General features: G+C 51.6%; 1 protein-coding gene across 2 annotated transcripts in view; it reads right to left on the reverse strand.

Annotated features, from left to right (window-relative positions):
• The window catches only part of ZBTB16 (zinc finger and BTB domain containing 16), a 183,407-nt gene that overhangs the window by 45,661 nt on the left and 120,920 nt on the right, over positions 1–16,826 (reverse strand). For both annotated transcript variants that reach the window (XM_056107703.1, XM_056107704.1), the window contains exon 4: positions 14,867–14,953. In XM_056107703.1, coding sequence (XP_055963678.1) covers positions 14,867–14,953 — 87 coding nt within the window. The remainder of the gene's footprint in view (positions 1–14,866; positions 14,954–16,826) is intronic.

The following is a 16,826-nucleotide window of genomic DNA, read 5'->3' on the forward strand; positions in this document are numbered from 1 at the left end:
TCTGGGGACAGCAGAGCGGGGGGGAAGGATCCTGGGGAACGCCAGAGACAATCACAGGATTCCTGCTTCTCAGTCACTGAGCATCTCCTGCCCCAGGTGGGTGACCCAGGATCTCTGTCATCACGACCCTCTCTAAGGGCTCAGGGTCACTCACCCGCCAGCACCTGGCTCCACGCCTAGCTGTTCTGTTCTAGCAGTTTGCGCATGTCCAATTCACGAGCCTGAGTTGGCCTCTCCAAGTCTGACCACGCCCCAGTGCTGGCCAGAGTCCACTCCAGACCTTGTTTTTGGAAGGTGGGGTGTATCCCTGCCAGAGCAGGCCTCTTCTGCACTGTGGCCAGACCTCCCCTAATAACCAGGAGCTAAGATGGTTAAGAGGGAGAAGCCGCAAAGTATTCCGGGCCTGATAGGTCAGTGGCCAAGCCCACGTGCCCTGGACCACCTCCCTGCAGTGGGAGTTCCCAAATCTGCAGAAACTAGAAAAACACTCGGTGCCCCTTCATTTGTCAAAATCCTCAGCGTGTATTTCCCAGAGGAGAGAAGTCAGGGAGCTCCGGGACCCAAGGGGCAGCTTTCGGATGCCGAGTTTCCCCTTTCCAATTCCTGTAACTAAAATGAATATGGAAAAGATAATTACCTTTAAAACATACTTAATACTTGAACACATTATCTCTACCTGCAGAAAAAGAATGTTATCTGATGGGATCTTCCCCATAAGCTTAATCAAATTGCTATCTTAAAACTCTCTGGAGTCCTGTGAAACAGTAATAGAAAATCCGAGGCAGAGCCTGGAAGCATTTTATATTTGTTTGGTGGAGGGAAATGTGTATCCCATCTGACAATGGGCACTTAGCAGCGAAGTCATTTCCAATCTGAAATGGATCTTCTCCGAGTAGGGGCTGCAAACATTTCCTCTGACCCGAACCTACAATCCCTCCCTTTTGGGAACTTATTCTAATAACTCAGAGAAGGAAACTCCACCAAGAAGAGCCTTTCTCCTCCTGCTCCCCCCCTCCCCCGACTTCCACCCCAGACACCTGTTTGGGGCCTTGTTCCTGGAGGAAACCTTCCCCCCTAGCGCCTAGAATGCTTAACATATGGAGATGATTAACTTGCTACTTAACTCTGGGTTTTAACTAGGCAAATAAATCGATGTCTGTATTTCCCTTGGTCAGCCCGAGCTCCCAAGCGCTATCGTTTGTTAAGTTAGGGGAAGGGGGGTCAATTACCAGTCCAGATACTGCCCAGGGCTACAGGCCGAGTGGCTGTTTGTAGGGTTGGAGTCAACCAAGAGAAAAAAGAGCCTTGAGGGGGATGGAATGGGGGACTGGAAGTGCTCCCGGCACCTCAGGCTTGCCTGCCTTGGCCAAGAACAGAGATGCTGCCCAAGGGCCTCCCAGGCAAGTCAATCCTGGTGACAGGCTGGAACGGCTACAATCCGCCAGAGGTTCTTGGCTTATGGTGTGTCAAGGGGCCCGTCCTCCCAGACTTAGGGAGCAAAGAGGGATGCCCAGTGCCTGAGAAGGCCCATCAGGCCCCACTGACAAACACGAAGGGGGTTGGGGAAATTCCTCGGGAACCACTATAGTCATCACCAAGATGCAGGTTGGTGGGCATCTGAGTCGCAGATTAGTGGCTAACATCTCTCCGTTCTTGGGTTTCTCAATTCCCCCCACATGGGACATATGCCCTGGGTGGGCCTTCTCCAGCAAAGGCCGGTCAGCTCCATGTCCCTCCCGATCCTCCTTAAGGCAAGAGTGACACCTCGAAGCCAAGACCAGGCGGGGTTCTTTCTTCTCAAGGGCCACATGGAAGTCAACTCCTTCGGCTGATGGTCCCAACATGATTCCTTCCTCGTCCTTGCTGCCCAGTCCTGAAGCCCAGGAGGTGGAAAGGCAAGGAGAGTTTTCCAAGTGTCCCTGTTCCTTGCTGCCTTCTATGTCTGGAGCAATCCTAGAGGCACCACTGGAGCAAACGGAGAATCTCAACCAGTCCACGGTGCAGAAGGTGGGCAGGGAGGGGGTGGCAAGCTGAATCTATAAGAAATACTGATATACCTGGAAGTTGGAGCGATAGCACAGCGGTAGGGCGTTTGCCTCACAAGCAGCCAACATGGCCGACCCGAGTTCAATTCCTCCGCTCTTCTCGGAGAGCCTGGCAAGCTACCGAGAGTATCTCGCCCGCATGGCAGAGCCTGGCAAGCTCCCCGTGACGTATTAGATATGCCAAACACAGTAACAACAAGCCTCATGATAGAGACGTTACTGGGCCCACTCGAGCAAATCGATGAACAACGGGAGGACCGTGATCCGTGATCCGTGATACCTGGAAGTTATGTATCTAGGGACATCAATTCACACGCCGTAAAATACAGCCTTTCGGAATATACAGCCCCATGTGTTTCACTGGACTCACAAAACCGAACCACTCTTGCCCACCAGGACGGAGTCCAGAATGTTTTCATCGCGGTTAAAAACCTTCCCATCCCCATTAGCAATCGCTCCCCTTAGCCTGTGGCAGCCACACTTTTGTCTGCCGCATCTGCGGGTCTGCTGTTCTGAACGTCTTACAGAGGCAACGATTCCTAGCAGCCACCCCCATGACAATTTGGCGTCAGCGCTCTCCATACTGGGAAATGTGTATCAACACTGCCCGCCTCTTGATGCCTGAATCGTATTCCATTCCCTCCCTGGGTCAGGTTTTCCTTATCCATCAGGTGACAGACACTGGGGAGTTTCTAACTTTTTGGCTATGGGGACAATGCAGTGATCAACATTCCTGTATGCGTTTTCGGGTGGCTGCATGCTTTTCAATTCTCTTGGGTTGGAGAATGGCTTTTAAAACTAAATCTGTTAAGTTTAGTTCAAAGGCAGTCATTTCTCTCCCATATTAAAGAGAGAGAGAGAGAGAGAGAGAGAGAGAGAGAGAGAGAGAGAGAGAGAGAGAGCGCAATTACAGGGGTTTAGAAGGTGGTTTAAAAGAGCGGAGGCTTTCAAATACTTGGGTTCAGAGGAACCAGCATCTTGTCTGTCTTTCCCCTTGGGGTTCGATAGCAGGAAACTCATGTTATCCCGAACCCCCATTATAATGCCCAGGGCCATTCCTGGCGCTGCTCAGAGGCCCATGTGGGGCTGGGGACCAATCTCAGGGTCTTGAACACTAGGCCTGTTCTCTACCACTTGAACCACATCCCTGGGCCATGAATACACATTCTTATAAGGTCCTGCCTCTGCTTCCCCTACCTGTACCCCCTCCCCCCAAATCTCCCTAGCCCTGTGTTCTCTCTAAGCAGGAATCTGCACTGCAGCAGCATCTGAAATATTTATGTTGCCTTTCTAAATATTTGCATTATTTAGCCTCCAGTCCATGAAACATTTACTTTGTTTGTGTCTCTTACCCCCACCCCAATATCTGCATTATTTACAGTACAACGAGGTGAGTGTCAATGCACGTGCGTTTTCCCCGATTGCCCTGCGCTGCTGGGTATGAGCAGAGCTGAGAGTCACCTTATCCGAGTCACAGTCCTGGGATATAGGAGATAAGGCATGAGCCCCTTAGGGCCTGGGGGCATCACTGCAGAATTTTATTGGGGGTAGATCTGCATGCCAAGGGCGAGCCTCATTTCTGTTGACCTCTATCTGCTCATGAAGAGCAGCTGTTCAAGCCTCTGGACCCTGGGCTCACCGCCTCACGTATGACGTCAGTCATCCCTCCTGCTGCCTCCATCCTCTGCCCTTGCTGGCCAGGGGTGAGTACGCGGGGACTGAGAGCCAGCCTGGACCCATCCACAGGTGCCGGCCATGGGGACTGGGGTTCTGCCAGTGTCGCTGAGAAAGCGAGTCTGCAGCTCACTACCTCACACCTGTCACCTGTCACCTCGTCTTTCCCTTTCCTTATCCATGGAAAGGCCGAGACACAGAAGGGAGTATTAAAAATACTAATATAAAGTACTAGTATAAAATATACTAATAAATAACATAAATCTGTTATTTATGATGCTACTGTCGTTCTGAGAAGTGTACTAAGAGTCCACACCGAGGCTGGGGAGATGCAAAGGGCTGCAGCGAATCCCGCACAAGCACAGGTCTGGAGTTTACTGTCTCTGGGGACCAAGCTTTCAGGTCTGCCCCACAGGTAGAGAACTGTTGGGAAGTCTCTCTTGGGAACCCCCAAACCCATGTAAAAAAAGAGCAATCATTAACTACTATTGGTCTTAATAATATTATTATTAGGAGTGATAGCACAGCGGTAGGGCGTTCGCCTTACACGCGGCCAACATGGCCGACCCGAGTTCGATTCCTCCGCCCCTCTTGGAGAGCCCGGCAAGCTACCGAGAGTATTCGATATGCCAGACACAGTAACAACAAAGTCTCCAATGGAGACGTTACTGGGCCCGCTCGAGCAAATCGACGATCAACGGGAGGGCCTTTACCTTTACCTTACCTTAGTTTGCTTTTTAACCCCAGCATGGCTCTGTACTCAGGAATTACTCCTGATGGAGCTCAGGGGACCATATGGGATGCTGGGGATCAAATCCAGGTTGGCTGCATGCAGGACAAGTGTCCTGCTCATTGTACTTACTATATATTGCTCTGGCCCCAGTTAGCAATCACTACATAATAAAAAATATTAAAATGTCCTTTTCAGTATGAGAGAGAGAGAGAGAGAGAGAGAGAGAGAGAGAGAGAGAGAGAGCAGGAAGTTGAAGTCCCTTTGCCCCGTGGTTTCATTCTCTAGCAACAGTCCCCATTTAGAGGTTAGCACTTCAGAGGCCCTTCCGGGACCCGGCTTCTGTGTACTGCAGTGAATGGGCTCCACGCTTGGACCTATTCTCTCTAGCCAGCTTTCAGCGCAACGCCACTGGGGCCCGCTCCCTGTCAGCTCCTGTAATTAACAGATTCCTTACCTTTGGGCATTGAGCTTGTTCTCAATGTGCAGTAATTACATATAAGGTTGCCATCAGCATCCCTAGGAGAAGTGAAAAGATTGATCTCGGGGACTCGAAGGGGCCAAGATGGGCATGAAATACAGGGCTCGGGGGCATCTACTTTGTCCTGGGGTGGCCACGCCTGACAGACACATTCTGGCCAGGCAGGAAGCCCCGTTCGCGTTTTCCACAGCCCCTCCTAAGCTAAGTTATTTGGCTCTGAGCAAATGCCGGTAGAAGGAGGACTGGTCTGAGTCTGTCAGGGTTTTCTCTTCCTCCTCTTCCTCCTCTTCCTCCTCCCGCCACCCCCCTCTGGTACCTCTACTTACCCTGCTTCTGTTTTGAATCTCTAAAATGATGTGACAAGTTAATGATGGTACAATTATCTAAATGTTTAACAGACATGTTATCTAAGTGAGTCGGATTGAGATTCTATCCCGCTGACAATAAACATCAATGGTGGAGCAGAAAGCGTTAGGCAAATTATAGCAAACCCTGCAATTTCAATGCTATTAAATTTGGAGGAATAACAGCCTTGAGGCCTGTAAACTCTGAATAAAATAGGCCCTTGTGTTTGTCCAACTATTAAATCAAAATGCTACCAACATCCTAGGAAAAAAAAAGGCGATTTATGACTTTTCAAGTTTCAGTTACACATGGGCTTTTATTAACTCCTTTCTGTCAGGGGCCACCAGGGCGAAGGGACAGCGGGACCAGGGAGAAAGGGAGCTGGAAAATGGAGCTGGAGAGGAGAAGGGCAGAAAAGGGGAGAGCCTGGGACAGGCGGGGACAGCGGGAGGGGGGCCAGAAGCGGGGGTCCCACTCTACGGACGGTGTTAAAAGGAAGAAACAAGGGTGAGGTGACCCCGGAAATGCCTTCGTTCACCGCTGTGCCCAAACTGAACCCCCACCCTTCCATTTCCATCCCTGTGAGCCGTAAACCCTCGTCAGTGACGGGGACGTGAGCCTGTCCCTTGTGACTGTCATCCTGTTCAGTCATTACCAAACACAGCCAGGCAAGGCCCAGCCCTTTTGCATGTGCTCAGGCAAGGCCCAGAATGCATGTTCTCAAATCTCATGGTCCCGGCCTTTCTACCACAGTTCCTGCTCTAATATTGTCTTCAGATGCAGTAGCAGACATAATACCTTGCTAGGCCCAAGCCTCCACATCAAAGGTGACCGTGTCCGCTGAGAGGAATGGTACGGAGACCCTGACAGAGCTGCTACCCTCAAGGGTTGCCAGGCACACGGCCACTGGGCTCCTGGCCGCCACAGATTATGATTTGAGGGACAGCAAAGCCACGTGCCCTGCGTCCCAGACAGAGCTGGCCCCCTCCTACACCAGTGCTGCTTCTGATGCTCCTGATGAGGGGGCCAGTGCCAACTGCCGGGAGTGTGTCATGTGTGGGCTCCAGCCTGGTGCCCATGTCCAGCATGGAGCAGATGACCGGATGTCTCTAGATGAACGTGCTCCCCCTTCTAACACTGACCAGCCACTAGCTCCGCCTCCTCCTTGCACCCCCTTCTCTCCCCCAGTAAGGCAACCACTGCGATGCCCTTACAGTGCCATCCCAAGGAGCACTGTGTCCTGAAGGGGGTTAGTGAGACCCTGTGAATCCACAGTGGGCATCTGTCCCGACTCTGGGTTTTGTGGGATGATGACGCATCTGCCGAGTCCTGCATAGCTCTGGCTGTTGCTGCAGATTAAGGAGATGTTGCGTGGGGGTGGGGCACAGGGGTAAGGAGCCCCTCAAATTTACAGTCCTTCTAGAAATTGCCTTAGTAGCCAAAGAGACAGGACAGAGGTGCTGAAGGCATTTGTCTTGCATGCGGCCAACCTGGTTTATTCCCCGGCACTCACAGTTTCCCCAAGGTCCGGGTAATCCCTAACATGGCGTCCTGGGACTGTGCCAGCCCTGCTGGCCAAGAATCACCAGGAGGGGTGCCCTGCACCTCCTAAACAGGTGAAGGACACTCCCCCTCCCCACCAAAAACAAACAAACAAACAAACAAACAACAAACACTCATAAAGGGCCAAAGAGAGATTGTGCTCCAGCCCTGTAGTGAGGCTTTCAGGAAATGGCAAGTCCAAAGCACCCAAGGAGTACAGCTATGGGTGACCTTCAGCCAGGTGCTTCCATCCCACCTCGTGGTTCATTTACGTCACCCAGGAAGGCAGGGACCCAGCATTACATATCGGATCTGCACCAGAAACGCTGAGAAACTTGGTAAGTGAGGGAAGGATGGATAAAACCAATTACTGTGTAGGCCCCTTGGACCTGCACCAAACCCAGACCACTCACTTGGCTGGGCTGGGAAGCTCCATGGGGGAGGAGGGGGTTGGAGGAGAGAGCCGGGCTGCTCAGGAACACATCCATCCATCCAGTTCCACCTGAGTCCTGCTTCTTGGAAGAGTCCCATAAGCGTCGTTGCCCCACGACTCCTAGGCCCAGGAACGACCAGCCTGGACACATCTATCTGCCTCTTCTTCCCAGCGTGTGTGGTGGAGGAGGGCCGGCAAGTCTGACCTGGGAGTGCCAGACACCAGGATGTCCAGTTCCCGACGGCAGCAGGCAAGTTTGCCTCTTACCAAACTTCTGAGCCCTCCAGGGAGGTGGCCCAGGGCAGTCTTAGCCCTGTGGCTTGTTGGGCACCGAGCTGACACACCCATCAACTGTCTACTTACTGGTGGATGCTGGTCGCTCTGGGATTTCTGGACCCCAGGGCCTTCAAGAAATGCTACCAAGTCTGCCCTGTGAGCAGCTGGCCATAGGGAAAACAAGAGCACATCCTTGCCAGTTCTCCAGCCACACTTAGCAGGCCCAGTGATGTACCATCTCCACCACAGCCGGGCAACTGGCCCCGCTCCTTCCCCTTCCCTTCTCCAATACCTGTCCACGGTGGGATGGGGACTGAGGGAGTGAGGTGGGCGCCCTGATCCTCCCCGCTGGGTGAACTATCAGACAGAGGCTCACGAGAACCTTGCAGAATGTCAACACGGATGCCCCCAGCTTCCAAAGGCAGAGCCAGAGATGTCCATGCCGAGATGAGCACGTGTGGTCATGGCGGGGCTGGCCTCTGAGTCCTTGGACCAGATCCCCGGGTCTGGGTTACTCATGTATCAAAACCCCTGAACTTGACACGTGGCTTCAGCTCTCACGGGGTTCTCCTTCCCTGGAGCCGGGAGAAGACTGGGGGGTCCCGGGATGGGTACCCAACGAGCCCTGTGAGCTAAGTCCTCATAGATCATCCTATCCCCTCTCTCCCTGCCTCCTGCCACATTCCCCACCCTCCCCCCATATCCCTACGTCACACAGACCAGCATTCTCCAAGCTTCCCTAGAGTGCCCCCCACAAGTGGGTGGGCCACCCTGCATTGCCCACACATGAATTAGAAGAGTTGATGGGCCCTAGAGGTGACCTCGAGGCCACCTCGCTGAGGTCTCCTCTCCTCCGACTCTGAAGAGAGGACCCCCTCAGCTGCAGCTCGGCTGCCAAGGTATCGCCTCTGCCCTCTAATTAATACCTCCCAATTCCATCTGTTGCCCCAGGCGGGTTCGGGTCCCAAATGGGGATGTACAGTGGCCCGAACAACATTATGATTTGTAAAACCCACTCCTAATTAGTTTGACTTTGAATAAAGAGGGTAATTATTTTTAAATTTATTAACTGCTGCCTGGCCGGAGAAGTTTCCAGATCAAATGACACAGAGAAGCTATTTCTGTGCAGTGATGCAGCAATTTATATTACTGATCGGTCATTAAAACCTCTGGCACAAAACCACTTGTGTTTCCTGAGCCAAGATAGTGTCCATGTGTCAAATTTCAAACCCAGAGTATAAATTAAGCCATTAATGGTATTTATCAGTTTATCTGGACTCAAAGAACTACTTACTATTTTAGGACACTCCTGATATAGAATGCGAGCGGTACACTGGGCGTGCAAGTGAGTGCATCCGTGTGTGTGCTTTCGCACTTTTTTTTTCTTAATTTCACTCCGGAGGGAGGGGGGGAAACTCTGATGTGTAAATGAAGTACAGGCATCTTCAGGAGCTGCAGAGCTGTTAATTCCTCGCTGCCTGCAACCCAAACAGTTTGGAAGCAGCCGTGTTTTGCAATATGTATTTGTCATAATATAAAAGGTGCAAAGTGATCTCTGTTTATCTCCTCAAAGTCTCCGCTGTACCCAAACAGAAAACTGAAGTGTGACAACAGCGTGGAGCGCAGCCGGGCGCCGTCACCACAGCCTGGTTTTGCAGAGTGCCAGCCTGACCCACGAAGCTCTGGGGGTGGGGGTGGGAGGGTGACGGGGGTGAATCGGGGCAAAAGGACAAGGAGAGGTCACCCAGGGCAGGACAGGAATTTGAGTTTATGAGAGGTAGAAAGGAGGAGAGGCAAAGGTGCCGCTGAGTTTGGCTGAACTGGAATGGGAATTTGCTCTCTACAAAATCCCATCTTGAGTCTCCTTGTAAGAGTGACAGCCCTCTGACTCTCTGCCTGCGCGGGCTCTGAGAATGCCGACGTGTTGTGTTTCCTTCTGGGACAGTGTCCTAGCCCAGGGCGAGGACAGGGCTGTTTTGTTGGCGACAGTTCCTAGTTAAATAGGTCACAGGGATCCACACGAGACTTGCGCAGACCGTGGCCAGGAGCTAAAGGATTTCTGAACAGGTTCTCCTGGATCCATGCACCCACAGATAATACAGTCATGACACAGGCGGCAGGGTTGAGAAGTAAAGCTAACACGAACATTGGTGTTGGATCAGATTCCATCAGGAGGAATCGCTCCCTCCATTATCCCATCTGTCAAATGGGTGCAATAGACCTGTGTTGCAAACAATAATGCACAGCACAGAAGGAAAAGGAGAGAGGGACAGCAAAAAGGAAAGTGCTTCCCATAGAGGGAGGCTGTGGGGGGGGGGGGTTGAGGGGTTGGAGGATGGCGGTGGGGAAATGGGGGACAATGGTGGTGGAACATGGACACTGGTGGAGGGATGGGTGCTGGATGACTGAAACCCAATTATGAACAGCTTTGTAATGGTCTATCTCATGGATGTCCAGGTAGAGGGATGGGTACTTGATCATTGTATAACTGAAACCCAAGCACAAAAATTTATAAGTCTATAACTGTACCACATGGTGTTTCACTAAAAAAAAAAAGTAACGTGGAGTTCATGCCCAATTTAATCAGCTTAATCAATGATTGAATAAACAGCAGTATTCCTACATTAATAGGGAAAAAATGGGTGCAGTATATGAGCATATTTCTTAACTAAGGTTTGGAACTCCTAGCGGCATTTCCATGGCTGCAACTCTCCTCGGGATCTCTAGATCTTTCTAGAGCTCCTTTCTGTGCTACAAATCCCTGGCTCCGGCCTCTATGTGGCTTTTCCCATCCGAAGACGTTTCCAACAATTCCTCTGCTAGAACAATGGCCAGGAGATTTCATGTTGCATCCGACCATCGAGGGTGAGAGGTGTCGGAGGACTGATCGGGGTCCCAGGCTCGCCATGACCCAACAGGCTCTGCCATGTGTGAGGAGGGAGGCCTCACTATCGGTGCCCCCCCACCCCTACACATAGGGGAAAGGCTTCCATGGGATCTGCCCTCGCCTGAGCCAGGTTTGGGGGGCACGAGGTGGTAGAAGATGGTTCTGGGGTGTGGGGGTATTGCAAAGCTCCCACCTAGATGGAAAATGGGTCATGCCGGGAGCATGCACCACCATCTCTCACCCCTAATCTCTATCCACTTCCTCCCATTTCAGTCCCCTTATCAAAACCCCCTTATTCAGCACAGAGATAAAAGAGGGGTCAGGAGTCAGCAGCAATAAGAAGCATCTTTGCTAGAACCTTTCACAGGGAAGAACAACTAAGAAGTCAAGGTTAGTCACTTCCTGGGGAATGGAATCAGAGTAGTTCAGACTGACGCTTTCCAATCACATGTGCCACAAGTTCCCTTTTCTGTGTTTTCTGTGTTGTTTGAATTTTCTTTTTCTTGGGGGGGGAGGGGAGCATATCTGGCAGTGCTCAGGGGCTACTTCTAGCCTGAGTGCTTGGGGTCACTCCTGGGGGTGCCGGGGTTTGAACCTGCAGAGCAAAGCGCATGTACTACCTACCCTTAGTCTGCCCCTACCTTTTAATCTTTTTTTTTTTTTTATTGAATCACAGTAAGATACACAATTACAAGGATGTTCATGATTGGGTTTCAAGCTATCTCCCTGGCCCCTAAATTCCCCTTTCTAGAAAGTGGTCGGCGACCCTCAAGCACTTTTAGATTTCATCCTACCCAGAGTGATACTGACCCTAAGACGTCTCCTGACTCTCAAAGCTGCCAGGGGAACACCCAGGGTCTAAAACAACATCGCTAATCCCACCGATTGGCACCCTGGAAAGTGGTTAGAATGGCAAATGTGATGGCACCTATGTTTCACCACACTTTTAAGAGTGATTCACCCAGAGCCAATGAACTGTACACCTCAATCAGATGAACTGGGCGGCACCTATGACAGCCATACCAGTAATGCTGTAGGTACGGAGAGAGGACAGAGGGATGGTGTGCAAGGAGTACTGCCCCGTCCCAGTGTGCACCCACCCACAGAATACAGAACACTCTGGTGCTGCCTCTCCTGGTGAACAGCTCCCCCGCCCCCATCCTGGCCCTGGCTTAGAAAGGCGTTTGCTTTCTGCTGTGCAAATTGATCTAGATGAAGGACAGTGCTGAGCTGCTTCACAGCCTACCCTTACGTCTGCCCCTACCTTTTAAATATCTTTTTTTTTACTGAATCACAGTAAGATACACAATTACAAGGATGTTCATGATTCGGTTTCAGTCATATCATGTTCTCACACCCAGAATTCGTTTGTGTGTGTAGACTCAGTGTTTCCTTTCTTTTTTCTTTCTGTTTTTCTTTTTTTTTGGGGGGGGCACACCCAGCGGCTCTCAGGGCTAACTCCTAGCTCTGTGCTTGGGGGTCACTCCTGACAGGGCTCAAGGGACTCTTTGTGGTGCCAGGAATGGAACCTGGGTTGGCTTCATGTGCCGTACCTGCTGTTCTGGCTTTCCAGCCCTGTGAGCCTGTCTTTTTCGGGATATAGGCTACATACCATAAAGGTTACACTCTTTTTTTTTAAGTTTAAAATAGAGTTCTGAAAATATCACCATTTCAAAACCCACTAGCACTGAGGAACTAACTCTCTTAGTCATTGAACACTCACTAACTAGCGTCCTGTCTGCAGAGTGGCTGTTCTCCACAGACGCTTCATACGAATGGAAACCTGTGACAGGGAGTCCCTTCTAGGACTGGCTTTTGTGCCTGAAATTTTTAGGATTCATCTACAACCAAGCTCCATGCTTCATTCCTTTTTTATCGCTGAATAATACTCCACTGGATGAAAAAAACTTTGTGTTTCTCCATTCATTAAAAGGCGAGCACTGGCTTAGCCCTACGTAACCTTCAGCTGAATGAGCTGCTGCTATAAACACTCGTGCCTGTGATTCTCTGGAGATGTTTCCTTTCCTCTTGGGAATCTACAGAGGAGTGGTACTGGGTCGTCTGGTAACTCAGGTTTAACCTATTGAAGCTCTTCCTATCTGTTTTTCACAGAGTGGTGGCACCATTTTACATTCTACCAGCCATGTAAGAGAGTTCCACATCCTCAAAAACACTTTCTTATATTAGTATTTTCTATCACAGCCACATCCAGGTGTAAAGCAACACCTGATTCTCATTTTGATCCACGTTTGCCTTCTAGCTGGTGATGCTGAGTCTCCTCCCATAAGCTCAAGGGCTACTGGGTCTACTTTTGGAGAAATGTCCATGTTGGATCGTTTGCACATTTTTTGATATTGGAGCGATAGCACAGCGGTAGGATGACTGCTTTGTGTGCAGCCAGCCCAGCCAAGCCGGGTTTGATTCCTCCGCCCCTCTCTGAGAGCCCAGCAAGCTACCGAGAGTATCCCGCCCGCACGGCAAAGCCTGGGAAGCTACCCATGACGTATTCAATATGCCAAACACAGTAACAAGAAGTCTCAAAATGAAGACATTACTGGGCCCGCTCGAGCAAATCGATGAACAACGGAAGGGCAGTGTTTGACAGTGTTTGATTATAAAATTGAATAATTTATTACTTCATTTTTTGTATGCGGTCTTCTTTTAAACAATTATTTTCTAGCTACACATCTCAGATGTATGACCTGCCAATATTTTATCTTCACCCCATCCCTTTCACTGGGCTATAGCACCTGATGAACACAAGCCAAGTTCCTCATGGCCAGAGCCATAGTCTAGTGGGTAGGGGCGGCTTGCACACAGCTGAACCAGGTTTGATCCCGAGCCTGCCAGGAGTGATGATCCCTGAGTGCAGAGCCAGGAGAAAATAATGAACACCCGTCTCACCATCCCCCCCCCTACAAAAAAAATCAAGGCTCTTCCCACCAAGGTTTGAGAAACACACCTAACATCTCTTTTTTTCCCGGGGGGAGCATGCAGGCTTGGGGACATCGCTGTCTAGGAGGCCACAGTGAGCACATTGTCAGAATTTTTTTTCTTTTTGGGTCACACCTGGCGATGCACAGGGGTTACTCCTGGCTCTGCACTCAGGAGTTACTCCTGGCGGTGCTCAGGGGACCATATGGGATGCTGTGAATCGAACCCGGGTCGGCCGCGTGCAAGGCAAACGCCTAATCCGCTGCGCTATCACTCCAGCCCCTGCTCAGAATTTCGACCCCACTTCCCCCTTCCTGCAGCTCGCTGCCCTCCACCACTGCTTCTCAACGACACATCGCTCCTATGTCCTAGCGTCCTTCACCCAGACTGCCCTCCCCCAAACCTCACTCCCTCACCAGTGGACTCTGTGCAGATGTCCTCCTTCCTAGGATGCCTTCCCTGAGCACTTTATCTGAAGCGCCACCTATCACTCCGTTTTCCCCTCTGGCACTGCTGTCGTGCTTACCCCCCTCTGCTATGAGACTCTCCATCCCGTGAGGGGCAGAAACACCAGCTATCCCATGAGTCACTGCTTCTCACGCGCCTGCGGTTGGACATCCTGTAAGAACTCAACAAATAGATATGAAATATCATCTGCTTCTAACTTGAAGTGCTACAAAGAGTCACACATTCCCTCAGGCACTTCAAACCAAGTATCTTCCTCAATCCCTGTACAACCCTATGTTGGGGTCGGGTCTCCCATTCTGTCCCCTTCCTAACAGCGGACGCTTAATGGAGACTGGAAGTGCCAGGTCTGTGGCTTCACCGACAGAGGAGGCAAAGCTTGGGCACACGCAGGCAGAGAAAGCCACAGGACCTTCGATCGCACTTCTCCCAACCAGAATTCCCATCCTGCCCCTCCCTTGGACCTCAGTATCTCTCATCAGTGGCCTGGGAACATTTTCTTCCTTGCAAAATGGGTCCCAGGAGCTCGGGAACACTGAGACAAATATCCAACTCATGACGAGTCACTGCCATGAGGATGAAGATGAGAGGGGCGACACCCTCATCACCAAGGTGGGGAAGACGCTCTGGATCCAACAAGGACAGAGCTGTGGGCTAACACTGGACCAGCGCCTCTCTGGTCTGGCACCATCTGCTTCCTTTTAGACTCTGGCTTGGCTCTCACGGAGGAGGGCCCAGTCACTGATGCTGCAGTTAGCCAGATGTGTGCGGGATTTCCCGATCATCCCTGCAGGGCCTGGAGAACTTTCTAAGGCCCCAGCAAGGAAGGATGCACTCGAGTCTCTGGGAACTCAGGTCTCTGGGATCTAGGCTGCCTCCACGAACCGTGGAGCCAAGTCAGACAGCAAACTCCTGCCCTACTTGCGTTGACAGGTGCCCTCTCCCACCCGGGGTCCCCCAGGACAGCTTGCCCACTCCATGTTCTGGAAAGAGGGTGCCACCGCCCACAGGCCGATAGGGCAGGAGGACCCCAAGGGGAGGACGGTCCACTCACCAGTGTGTGCCTGTCTGTGCGTCTCCAGCGCGTCCTCCTTTGAAAACTGGGCCCCGCACTGGTCGCAGACGAAGGCTTTGGCCCCCGCTGAAAGAAAGAAGGGGCAGTCAGTTACCACTGCAGTCCTGGTCCCGGAAAACGAGGAGTCGGGGGGGTCTGGGACAAAACCAAGCAGGGGGACACTCGAACAGGGGGTGACTGGTGGGGGGCCTGGATGCCAGCCCAACCTCCCCCACGATGGTGCCCCAGCATCTCCCGAGGCCCTGTCCATGCCAGGGAGAAGAGGGATCCGAACTAGAGGAGCTGAGTCAGACAGAGGGAACAGCCCCAGGAGGACCGGGATTCTGAGGGGCTGGTGCCAGGAGGCAGGCACAAGAACGACAAATGTCACGACTAAACCCTGAGCCCTGACAGCACTGAAGACAGCAGGACTCAGTTGCCTCCTTCTCCCAAGATAACCCTGGCCACTGGCTGTCCCCAACCTCGCTGTCCCTCCATCCAGCCACCTCCCGCACCCAACCCTTGACAATCCCGAGAGATGCCTGCAGCTTCAGGCGTTGCGTGTCCCAAGCACCACGGTGACCCGGGCACCTCACTGTGGTGGTCCCCAGGCTCCCCAGCCCCACAGTGCCCTCAGGTCCAGCCTGAAGGAGATGGGCCCTTCCTCACTGCCAGGCTGCAAGTACCATCGCAGCTCCCCGCCTCCAACGCTCACGTCTGTCCCTTAAGTAGGAGCCTCTCCTCGTGCGCCCCTACCTGGGTGCAGCCAAGCCAACACCCCCCGGGTCTCGCTCTCTCCTGCCAACTCTCTGGGGCTCTCCTCATCACACAGAAGCTCCCCGAGCTTCCCGCACAACTCCCAGACACACTTGGTCTCCCGCATGCCTGCCTCGCCCCATACTGGGTAGGGGACATAAGTCCTCTCAGTAGAAACAGTGCAGCCCAGGAGACCCACATCAAGAAGATCAGACCCCCTTCTGCAGGAGCCTTACTGGCAGGCCCCGATGTCCAGAGAGGACATTTTAAAATTGTATTTTTATTATTTATTTTTTAAATTTTATTTTATAAAATAGTTCACAATATTCGATTACACTTAATATTCAAACCCCAATCCCACCACCATTACACCTTCCCACCACCATATTTTGGATGTTTCCATCCCAAACCCCAACCCCAGCCATAACCGAAATAATATATTTTATTTTGTTTGTTATGAAAAACGGCCGAAAATGCTCCAAAAATGTTCCTTAGAGGAAAGAGTGGGACGACTGTTGCATTTCACCCAGGGGCCATTAAGCCCTTCTATAAGAGACCACTAACATGTTGTTAAAGATTGAGCCGTGTGTGTGTGTGTGTGTGTGTGTGTGTGTGTGTGTGTGTGTGTAGGCTGGAGCGATAGCACAGCAGGTAGGGTGTTTGCCTTGCACGCGGCCAACATGGCCGACCTGAGTTCGATTCCTCCACCCTCTTGGAGAGCCCGGCAAGCTACTGAGAGTATAGTATTCAATATGCCAAATACAGTAACAACAAGTCTCAAAATGGAGACGTCACTCGGCCTGCTCGAGCAAATTGTTGAACGATGGAAGGACAGTGTTTATATATATATATATATATATATATATATATATATATATATATAAATTTCCCTCTAAGATTGGTTGCCTCCTCCTTTCAACCCCATCAAATGTGGTGCTCTTTGAGTAGGGGTAGGATTTATAGCATGAAGTCTCTCACGGCAGCTAATGAGGCTGCATCCAGGAACAGGTTCACTCCTGGGGAGAGCGGCCATGAGCATGGTGGTGGTTGAGTTCTGGAGGTTTTCGGCTGCTGGGGCTGGGTCACTTGGGGCAGGAGGGCTCTCACCCATCCCCCTCTGGGGCCCCGAGTGGAACAGCCTGGCACAGGGTCCAGTGGCGTGGTTATGGCGAGTGTCATGTTATGCACCCTTCTGGGAGAGAAG

The sequence above is a fragment of the Sorex fumeus genome, unplaced genomic scaffold (assembly GCF_029834395.1).
Source record: "Sorex fumeus unplaced genomic scaffold, SorFum_2.1 ptg000169l, whole genome shotgun sequence".
NCBI lineage: Eukaryota > Metazoa > Chordata > Mammalia > Eulipotyphla > Soricidae > Sorex > Sorex fumeus.